Source organism: Asparagus officinalis, chromosome 8, assembly GCF_001876935.1.
Source record: "Asparagus officinalis chromosome 8, Aspof.V1, whole genome shotgun sequence".
NCBI classification, from domain to species: domain Eukaryota; kingdom Viridiplantae; phylum Streptophyta; class Magnoliopsida; order Asparagales; family Asparagaceae; genus Asparagus; species Asparagus officinalis.
The window spans coordinates 81,818,827-81,830,815 of NC_033801.1; the positions used below are offsets into that span (position 1 = coordinate 81,818,827).

The 11,989-nt window shown below is 37.4% G+C and overlaps 1 protein-coding gene across 1 annotated transcript; it reads left to right on the forward strand.

The window, feature by feature from the left end:
* On the forward strand, nt 8,710–9,936 carry LOC109821438. The gene has a single exon (XM_020387623.1). The coding sequence runs from the start codon at nt 8,710–8,712 to the stop codon at nt 9,934–9,936; it is 1,227 nt and encodes a 408-aa protein (XP_020243212.1).

An 11,989-nucleotide genomic window follows, 5' to 3' on the forward strand; every position in this document is an offset into this window, starting at 1 on the left:
ACAACCAAAATCTCCTTTCGATTCATTTTGCGAGCGAAAGGTCTACTTTTGAATTGAATAATCAAACCTTATGACAGTTAGGGTTATTCAAACCAATCCAGATTCTCTAAGTGGAATAATCAAACCTTATGACAGTTAGGGTTATTCAAACCAATCCAGATTCTCTAAGTGGAGATCCCACTTTGAGTTTCCTTTGCACCAGGAGATAGAATATAAAATTCTTCCTCTCCGATTTTGGGTTCATCTCTACCAACAAACAAGAGACCAGGAGATAGAATATAAAATTCTTCCTCTTTGATTTTGGGTTCATCTCTACCAACAAACAAGAGACCAGGAGATAGAATATAAAGTTCTTCCTCTCCAATTTTGGGTTCATCTCTACCAACAAACAAGAGACCAGGAGATAGAATATAAAATTCTTCCTCTCTAATTTTGGGTTCATCTCTACCAACAAACAAGAGATTGAAAGACAGAATAACTAATTCTTTCTTTATAATCTTGGGTTCATTTTCCTACATGGGAAATGTAACCTATTTACATTTTAAAATCCATGTCATTCACACATGGGGGATGTTATCTCTATCCCTTATTAGAGATAAGCCTACATCTAACACATATAGCCTACATATTCAATATTGTAGTTTAAAGTCTAGAAGAGTTTAATTCTTTTAGCCCAACGTTATATGTGAAATGGATTTAGATAATTCACATACTAGCCCGATTCAAACGGTAGTCGGTAAATGCATATCAAATCCGTTGATGGCTGAGAATTTGCCAAAAATTCTATGAGTATTACAGTTATTTATTCTAAAAAAGAATGAGTAATCATAATTAAAATCTCAATGAGCAAAAAGTTCACTATACTAACCAAAAGAGTTCAAACAAAATAGCATAAAAAGAAATGTATGTTCTCAAAATTACAATAGTTTGTAATGGCGAAGTTGGTCCTCTAATTGGGAGAGCTCTGTCACATAAGCCAGTTCGAGCTCAGGTATCAAGTTGGCTTTAAAGTTTTCTTCATCAACGCTTCGAATTCTGGCGACCTCTTGCTCCTTGTCAGCAAAAATCTTGTCTTTAAAATTCAGCTGTCGAAATAGATTCACCTCGGCTTGAGTTACCTCTGCCAGATCAGACTCCAAAACTTCATGAGCATCTCTAGCTTTCGCAAGTTGCTCTTCTAACCGGGTTATCTCTGCTCGACTCGATTCTAAATCACGATACAGGCCAACCTTGATCTGTGTCTTCTTGGTGACGCTCGCCCTGAGTTGATCAATGCGGGTTTTCAACCTCTGAAGTTCAGATTCAGCGGATTTCTGAGAATCGCACCATGCCTGCAATCTCAAGTCTATTCGAGGAGCAATATAAGAAGGCGCGCCATTAACACAAAGATTCTGCAGATGTTCGGTGTGTTGTTCAAGGGCAGCTAGATAAGCTTCGATCGAGCCGGATAATTCAGCGCACCCGTATTCTCTAATTCCTGATACATGGCGATCGAGAGATTTCCTAAAATGTTCGAAGGGTGAACCTTTAAGGAGAATTCGATCAACCATGATGTTTAAGAAAAGGACGAAACTTTGGATTGTTTTGATGATGTTTAACAAACAATTTATTACTAATGTTGTTTGTCTAGTGTTTGTACATTCTTATATATTGTAGACAAACAACGTTGTTGGAGGATGGATGGAATAGAGCTTCAACGATGATATCCAAAGGAGGTTGGAGGAATGTCGGTGAAGCCTTGCAATTCAAAGTTAAAGATCAAGTTCAAGCTTCATCCGCATGTGTACCAAGTTGAGCTACAATGAAGATCAAGATCAAGCTTGGGTAACTTAGCTTAGGATTTATATTATGTGTGTTAAATACGTTAAGCTCAATTATTTATACACACACATTTTATTAGTTTCCTTGTATATATATGTAATCACATATATATACAACACAAGTTTTGGTTTTCATGTTTATAAATATGAAATTACATGTTTCATATTTATTATTGTGATTTGGTTTATCTACATAGATATGAAACAAATATATTTTCATATACATACTCATAGGTTTCATTTTCTATTGTATTTATGAAAATATTGTATACTTAGTTTGTAGACTTCAATATCAGTTTATACATGTTTTACTAAGTCTATAAAAACATTTCACAAAGTTTCAAAAGTTGGTTTATGTCAAAACATCAAAATTCAAGTATCTCATATTTTCATGTTTTGAACTATTTTGCAAAATGATGATTTTTCACAAATGGGAAATGTAATTTGGAAAATTCCTTTTGTAACATGTTCATTTACATGTGTATATACATTTCCCAAAGTTTCATAATTTTTGAATTGTGGAGTGAAGCCTACACAATTCAAAGTTAAAGATCAAGTTCAAGCTTCATCCGCATGTGTACCAAGTTGAGCTACAATGAAGATCAAGATCAAGCTTGGGTAATCTAGTTTAGATTTTATATTATGTGTGTTAAGTACCTTAAGCTCAATATCATATACACACACGTATTTGGTTTCTATGTATATATATAGTTATATATATACATGCATGGTTTTGAGTTTCATGCTTTGGACACACTTGCAAAATACATGAGTTTTCACAAATAGAAATTTAATTTGAGAAATTCTTTTTCTAACATGTTTGTTTTCATGTTTACAAACATTTCGCAAAGTTTCATCAAGTTTGGAATTGATTTGTTATGTTTAATGGAATTTACAAAATCATGTTTTTGTTCGTGCACATGTTCGTGCATGTTTTACAAAACAGATGAGTTTTCATAAATGGGAAGTGGTATTTAAGAAATTCTTTCTTTTACATGTTTATCTACATGTTTAGAAACTTCCCTCAAAATTTTACTATTTTTGGAGTTTATTTACTATGCCAAATTGATTTTACAAAATCGTGTATGTTAGCAGTTTTTCAGAAACTGTAAATCTGTGTTAAAACATTTATTTCTCTCAATTGGAAAATGTTTTTTTAGAAATTCTTTCTCTAAAATGTCATGCTACATGTCTAGAACTTTCCTACAAAACTTCATAATTTTTGGTGCTGTTTTACTATTTTTAATTAATTTTACAAAACTGGATATGTAGTGCTACAGTAATGCGGTCGACCGGGAGTGTCACCGCGGTCGACCGGAAAATGTCCAGAGAGCTTTTTTTGTTGCTGTGAACAGTGCGGTCGACCGGACGAGGCTCTGCGGTCGACCGGTCAGGTTACCGTTGCACAGTAACGGCTAGTTCTGTTTTTTGTTTATTTTAATGTTTTGGGGGTGTTTTTCTTGGTTTTTGGACTTGTTTCATGAGCCTATATATACCCTATGCCCTCATACTTCTAAGTGCACTTAAGAAATTTTTTTTTAAACAAGTTTAAAGAGTTTTAAACAAGGGTTTAAGTTTGTTTAGAAGCTTTTAAGCAATTGGGTGTTTTGAGTTTGTGAATTCAATTTCACAAGAGCAAGTGGAGATCATCCTTTGGTGTTTGAGCATTCACTCTTCTCCCACTCTCTTGTCATCTTTAGAGAAGTGTTTCTAAACTCATCTAGTAATTTATTATTTTGATTATAATTTCCATAAGCTAGATTTATATTGAGTTTAGTTTAATCGTTTTATTGATACTCTTTGTTCACACACAACCTATTGAGCTTATTGTATTTACATTCATAGTATAATTGGGTTGTGGGATTGTGTAACTTAGAGAGTGAGCTTATAATTCGTTCTCATTCATTGTAGAGAACAAACACTTTGTATTGAGCCTAATTGTGAGGATTCACTTGTAATACACTTGTACACCGAGAGAAGTGTGTGGTGAGAGACGGGGTCGAATCCAAGAGGAGTGGCGTCGGTTGACGTGCCTAGGGAGAGGTTGTAACCGAGCACTTGAGGAGGAGGACACGGGCTAGGACCAACACTTAGTGTGTGAGGTGTGATTACATAGTGATTGTATTGTGAGGTGTAAACGTTGTTCGGGTGAACGTAGAAAACCCGGTTGTGATAGTGGAGATCTCCTCGAGGTGAGGAGCGGAGACGTAGGTCGTGGGGACCGAACTCCGTAATCATATTGTTTGTTTGTGATTGTATTGGCGCACTTACTTTTATGTTCATATCTTATATCGTCTTTGTATATTGCTTGTTGATTATATTGCCCACTATCTAGTTTAGATTGTTTACCCTTGAGTTTATATATCCTTGCACATACATTGCCTATATCTCTTTGTTAGGATATATCTTGTTGTTCATATTGCTTATCCTAGCTCATATACATTGTTGTATTTCATACTTGCTAGGATAACTTGTTAATATATTTTAATTGGCATAAAATCGGATTAGATTAGCATAAGACCCTAATCACCCCCCCTCTAGGGTCTAACAACAAGGTCATACAATAGATGAAATTAACACTTAAAAATCTACAACTCGAGACGTAGTACGTCGAGCAAAATAATCCAAACAAGGAAACCCTCATGTATATACCATATGTCCCAAATTATAGATAATTAAATACTAATCCCGATCTATGTATGAAAAGGAGTACAACCGGCCTATATCTCACAAGGATCATACTTAGCCAAGAATCGATGTCATGTAACTAACTATCACATCACTCATCTCAAATAATCAACAATCTCAATATCCCTGCTCCTCAGACCCACCCCAGGCCGAAACAAGGCGCTGGCGCGAGCCTGGAAAATAAATAATAATCTCGATATCACCTCACCTCAGACCCACCCCAGGCCGAAACAAGACGCTGGCGCGAGCCTGGAAAATACATCAACAATCACATATCACGATACCTCAGACCCACCCCAGGTCGAAACAAGGCACTGGCGCGAGCCTGGAAAACAATCAATAATCATAACCGCTCACATGGACCAAGAATTCTCACCTTAATTCTCGTAATTCCAAGTCAACTATACACGAGATTCTAGATCCTCACTATGTCATACAGGTCACTATAGTCAGGTACTTCTCATGATTCTTAACATGGAATAATAAACGTAATTACGCTAAGCATCAAAGTCATAAAGTGTGAACAAGGGGTCGTGATCACATGCAAGAAACATACGAAAGTAAAGCTACTATTAACAATGCAAGATGAAACTACCATTATAAAATTCCAAGAATATTTTCCTTTAAAAATTTTCTCCTTTATTAATTCCAAGAATAATTTCCTTTAAAAATTATCTCTCATTATAAAATTCTAGAATAACCTTCTTAAAATATATTTTATTATTCTTTATAAACAGTAATACTTTTAATTTTAGAAATGATTTCTATGATATTTTATAAAATAATCTAAAATACTCTTTTTCTTAAAATAAAATCCTTTCAGTCATAACAATTATTCAAAAATACTCCTTATCCCAGGTAAATTATTTTCTCGGAATAATTCCTTTTAAAATATTTTCCTCATTATAAATAATTCTAAAAATACTCTATAAATATATTCTTCCTTTCAAACAACACAAAATTACCCATAAACTATTTTTGACATATTTATTCATCATTCATAGCATCATTTCACAGCATATATCCACCGTGATATCATCAACAACTACACAATTAAAATCATATCAACACAAACTAATCTACGCACATACGCATGATAAATTCATAAGAGATAAAAATGAAATTAACAAGACAACGGCAAGAGGGATCTTGTCTTGGGTTAACGCAGCGGCGTTACGAGGTTAAACGGGTCTGGACAGGGGTTCTGCAGGTTCGCCGGCGAGTTGTCGACGACGAGGGAGGGCGACGGCTCTGGAGGTTAACGGAAGGTGGGCAGGCGCTGAGGACTGTGGCAACGGGGAAGGAGGACAGCGGCAAGGTGGCGGTTGTCGACGTCGAGGGCTGGTCGAAGGCCAAGGCGGCGGCTCTGAACGTGTGGGGCTCGACGGTGGTCGGCGACGGGGGAGAGGCAGCGACGTGGGCGATGATCGGAGGTGGGGCGAGGTGGTTGGAGGCGGAGGACGACGAGCCTGGTTGAGGTGGATCTGGAGGCGAGCGTGGGGCTGCGAACGGCGACGAGGAGGCGGTCGAAGGCGGTCAGGTGGCAGCTGGGCGAGGGCTCGACGGCGTGGGGGTTGGGCTTGGGGGGTCGGAGCTGGGCGCGCAGCGGTCAGGGGAGAGGTGCAGGAGGAGGCGGCGGTCAAGGCAGCGTGGGTGGATCTAGGTCGTCGGAGCTGGCGGTGTTTGGAGGCGGCAGGCTCGAAGGCGAGAGGGGAAAGCAAGAGGACGACGTGGGAGAGGTGGTGCGGTGACGGAGGTGGCCAGGGAGGCAGAGGCGTGGTGGTTTGGGCGTTGGGTTCGGAGGTCAGGGGGAAAACTTGAAGAGAGATGAAGAGGAGAGAGAAGGGTACGGTGATGAGAGATAGGGAGAGGAGGTGCTGTACGTAAGAGAGGGTATGGGCGGCGTTGGAAAACGTGGAGAGGAGAGAGGGGTATTTATAGGGTAGGGATTAGGGTTAGGGTTAGAGAATAATAGGTATTAACACTAAACTTAAAAAGAAAATACTTAAGGATCAAATTGAATAATTAGGGAAAATTCTTATGAAAAAATAAACACTAACAATAATAAAATTAACAATAATACAACAATATTAATTTACAAATTTTCACTGTAACTAATTAATTTATAATTAACAAAATCAACAAATATAAAATTGGGTTTTTAAATCGTAGAAAATTGAAAAAATACAAATATTGTTTTAAAAATAATAATTAAATATTTTAAAATACAAAAAAATATTTTTACTAGTATCAATATTCATGGTCCTCAATTCTAAGAAGATAATGATGGAGAGAAAAAGAAGATAATGATGGAGGAAATCCTCAATTCTAAGAAGTTCTTGGCGAATTCTGATCTGAAATTGGGAGGTAATTTCTTGAATCATAGCCATGGAGGTAGTAGCTCTTCACGAATTTCTTGGGCTGATGAACTAGATTTGATGAATACACCCCCAAATCTCTCTTTGAATATGACTGATAAAGCTTTAGATCCAATCACTAGGAATCTAAATTCGCCTTTGATTTCTTGCTCTGTCCCATTGGAATCTTTTGGAAATAATCCTAGAATTTCAAAATCTGTTGCTAAAAACTCTCAAGAATGTTTAGTTGCGGGTTATTCTGGGGAAAAGAATCTTGATTTTCCCCCTCTTGAGTCTAAGAAGGCTTCAGAGGCAAAAATTCTTGATTCTCAGCATGAGCCTAAGAAGAATTCTCCACCAGAACAAGAGGCTAAAAAAAGCTGGCTAAGTCTTTTTGCTGACAATCGTAAATCTGGCAGCGGCTTTAATCTGAATTATGTGAAACCTGTTATTACAAGTCTTTTTGCTGACAATCGTAAATCTGGCAGCGGCTTTAATCTGAATTATGTGAAACCTGTTATTACAGACTCAGTAATCTTTGAAGAGGATGAATGGCTTGAAGGGAGTACCATGTGGGAAACTTCCCTTATTGGTCAGGTCATGGGACTAAATGTCAAATTCAAGGCTATGGAATCCTATGTGAATAAGGTTTGGGGGGATTTTGCTGCTCCTGAAGTATGCCTTCTGAAACCTGGGTTTTTCCTTTTCAAATTTAAAAATGTTGATGATATGAAATCTATATTGGAAAAAGGACCTTGGTTCTTTGGATCTAGACCTATCCTCTTGAAGCCTTGGAATATTGATGAAGATTTAGAAATGAAAGAAGATTGTGTATATCCAGTTTGGATTCAATTGCCAGGTTTGAAGCTCAATCTGTGGAATGCCAAATGCATTAGCAAAATTGCTAGCATGATAGGAACACCTATTACAACCGATAAGCTCACTGCAAACAAAACAAGACTTGCATATGCAAGGGTGTTAATTGAAGTCCATATGCCCTCCCCACTACCTGATGAAGTCTTCATTCAAGGGCCTAATGGCAAAAAATATGTTCAAAAAGTGATTTATGAGCTGAAACCAAGGTGGTGTGATATTTGCAAGAGGATTGGACATGAAACAAATTTTTGTAGAAGGAAGGCTACAGTTCAAAAATGGGTACCTAAGAAAATTGCTGATCCTGGAAATCCAACCCCTGAGCATACTCCAGTAGATGTTTCTGCTGTCTCTGAACATAATCAGGGTGCAAAAAGAGAGGAAAATGGTGCTCAATCTGTAGATCCTGGTATGCAAGTTCCAGTATCTGCTCCTGTGCATGTTTCTGATCTTGAACATGTTAATCCTCAGGGTGATGTTTTTTTTCACTCTTATGCACGTTTTGCACACACTCTTGAAGGTAATATCCTGGAAGCAAGCAAAGGCGGCATGAGGTTGGATAACCCCCTGATAGTAATGAGGCCAAGCATTTATGGATTTCCTAATGATAAGGAAGAAGATTTACAGGGAGAGCAGTTATATAAAAGCAAAGAAAATTTAACTCCTGTATATGGTAACAGAAAACATGCACATCAAGATGCACACCATGAATCTTGGACTCTTATACAAAGAAGCAAACCCAGGACACCTTTTGGGGATAGGAATATAAATATTTCCTCTACTTTGGATAGAGGAGGAAACTCTCTATGAATTTTTCTTTTTGGAATGTGAGAGGACTTAATAAGTCTTCCAAACAACAAATAGTGAGAAATCATATTAAGCAATATCATATCTCCTTCATAGCTCTCCTTGAAACAAAGATCAAAGACTGTTCTATCTCAAAAGTTGTCAGAAAATTAGCAAATAACTGGATGTGGGATTCCAATGTGAGGCCTGCTGGAAAAGCCAGGATAATCATTCTGTGGGATCCAAATATCTTTGATATTCATATTATAAATATGTCAGATCAACAAATTTCCTGCTCAATCAAGTCAAAGGATGGAAAATTGGATTCTGTCATCTCAGCTATATATGGATTTAATCAACTGGAGGCCAGGAAGAGTCTATGGGATGAGCTTACTAGTATCAGTCAAAACATTGGCAATATACCATGGCTATTGTGTGGTGATTTCAATGCCATAATCAGTCCTGAGGAAAAATTGGGAGGAGTTGCTCCTACTAAAACTGACACAGGTGATTTCCGTAACTGCATAGAAGTATGTGCTCTAAGCCATCTCAAAACTCAAGGATGTTTTTTTACATGGACTAACAAGCAAGAAGCTGATGCTAGAGTATGGAGCAGACTGGACAGGGCTCTGATAAATGATGCTTGGGTCAATAAGTTTACCTCTAGTCATGTTGAGTTTATGATGCCTGGAATTTCTGATCACTCCCCAGGTATAATTTCAGTGTATGAGGACACCTTTCAAGGGAAAAAACCCTTCAGATTTTATAAAATGTGGATAAATCATGACAGCTATATTCCAACAGTCTCTAAGATCTGGCACCAATTCATTCTAGGTTATCCCATGTTCTCTGTTTATACAAAGCTGAAATTACTCAGAGGGGCTTTGAAGGATCTCAATAAGAAACACTTTTACAATATAAGTGAACAAGTGCTTGGAGCAAAAATTGCTTTAGAGGAGGTTCAGGGAAATCTTCAAGTAAACCCTCTAAACTGTGATCTTATTAGGAAAGAAAAAGAATGTTATTCCTTATATAACAAACTCCTTGACTGTGAATTATCATTCTACAAGCAAAAAGCCAGGATTGCATGGAGTTTGCAAGGGGATAGAAATACCAGATTCTTTCATTCTTTAGCAAAATCAAATATGCACAATAACAGAATTGTGGTGCTATATAACAGCAGGGGGGATAAGCTAACTGATGGTGATGCTATTGTGGAAGAATTAGTGACATTCTACAGAAATCTTTTGGGAACAGCAAGTAGCACTCTTCCAGCTGATATGGATATAATCAAAGCTGGCCCTTGTCTCAGTGATTCTCAAATCATTATGTTATCTAATCCAGTCACAAATGAGGAAATTAAGACTGCAATCTTTTCTATGTCTGAGGATAAATCACCAGGATCTTATTAGGAAAGAAAAAGAATGTTATTCCTTATATAACAAACTCCTTGACTGTGAATTATCATTCTACAAGCAAAAAGCCAGGATTGCATGGAGTTTGCAAGGGGATAGAAATACCAGATTCTTTCATTCTTTAGCAAAATCAAATATGCACAATAACAGAATTGTGGTGCTATATAACAGCAGGGGGGATAAGCTAACTGATGGTGATGCTATTGTGGAAGAATTAGTGACATTCTACAGAAATCTTTTGGGAACAGCAAGTAGCACTCTTCCAGCTGATATGGATATAATCAAAGCTGGCCCTTGTCTCAGTGATTCTCAAATCATTATGTTATCTAATCCAGTCACAAATGAGGAAATTAAGACTGCAATCTTTTCTATGTCTGAGGATAAATCACCAGGACCTGATGGATATAATGTCTCGTTCTTTAAATCAGCATGGAAAATTGTCGGAGCTGAGGTAACTTTGGCCATTAAAATTTTTTTCAAGACTGGAAAACTCTTGGGGACTATAAATTCAACTTCATTAACTCTTATTCCAAAGGTACAATGTCCTAAAACCCCAGCAGATTTTAGATCTATCTCTTGTTGCAATTGCATTTACAAATTCATATCAAAAATTATTGCAAATAGAATAAAATCTGTAATGGGAAGCTTAGTAAATGAAGCACAAAGTGCTTTTGTTCAAGGGAGGAATATAACTAGCAACACAATGCTAGCTCATGAGTTTGTTAAAAGCTACAGCAGGAAACATATTTCACCTAGAGCCATGATCAATATTGACATTAGAAAGGAATTCGATTCTATCAGCTGGAGCTTTATTCAATCTGTTCTTACTGGTCTGGGCTTCCCTGAAGTTATGATTCACTGGATTATGGTCTGTATTACAACACCCAAGTATTCTATTTCATTCAATGGTGGACTACATGGCTACTTCAAGGGGGAACGGGGGCTGAGACAGGGTGACCCACTCTCTCCCTATCTTTTCATCCTGGGAATGGATTATCTGTCTAGGAGTTTGACCAAATTAAAGGAAGACAGGGGTTTTAAGTTTCATCCTAAATGCAAGAAACTTCAGATCTCCCATCTGATTTTTGCAGATGATTTATTATTATTTGCAAAAGGAGAAACTTATTCAGTGCAAAAGCTTTATCAGTGCTTTAAATCCTTTGGTGAAGTGTCTGGGCTGGAAGCTAATACAGATAAATGTTCAATCTTCTATGGAGGTGTTGAGGACTCAGTTAAAAGAGAAATAGCTAATATTCTGGGATTTACAGAGGGATCATTGCCAATTAAGTATCTGGGAGTTCCTCTAATCACGAAAAGATTATCATACAATGACTGTCTTCCCCTGTTTAACAAGATTACAAAGCAGCTGCAAAACTGGACAAAGTGCAGAACACTGACATATGCGGGGAGATTGCAAATATTAAAAAGTGTGATTTCTGGAGTGATTATCTACTGGACTTCGAATTGTATTCTTCCTGTCAAAGTTCTTCGCAAAATTGATGAATTATGTAGGATATTCCTATGGGGTAAAGATGAACATTCTTCTAAAGTGCCTCTTGTAGCTTGGGATAAGGTATGCTTAGGAATGAAACAAGGTGGCCTGGGGATTTATTCTGCTCAATTATGGAATTCAGCTTCTGCTTTACGAAGCATATGGTTCATTCATTCGAACAAGGAATCTCTTTGGATTAAATGGATCCATGAAAATTATCTCAAACATGAAGATATATGGCAGGTTGAAGCTAGATCAGGAGACTCATGGATGTGGAAACAATTACTCAGAATTAGAAACAAGGTGATGGCGGTTTTAGGAGGTGCTGATAATACTAAGACTCTCATCATGTCAAGCTGCAAGAACTCAAAGCCAATTCTGTCGATATTGTACAAGAACCTGTCAGCAGCTGCTATCTCAGTGCCATGGTATAAAACTGTGTGGGGTGGTCTCAATGTACCCAAACATTCTTTTATCAGCTGGCTAGTGATTCAAAATAGGCTTCTCACACAAGATAGGCTCCAAAAAGAGGTATAATCAGTTCAAACCGGTGTTGTC

Coding starts and splice junctions, on each gene's coding strand:
- LOC109821438 (XM_020387623.1), top strand. CDS start 8,710: ATGTGGGATTCCAATGTGAGGCCTGCTGGAAAAGCCAGGATAATCATT.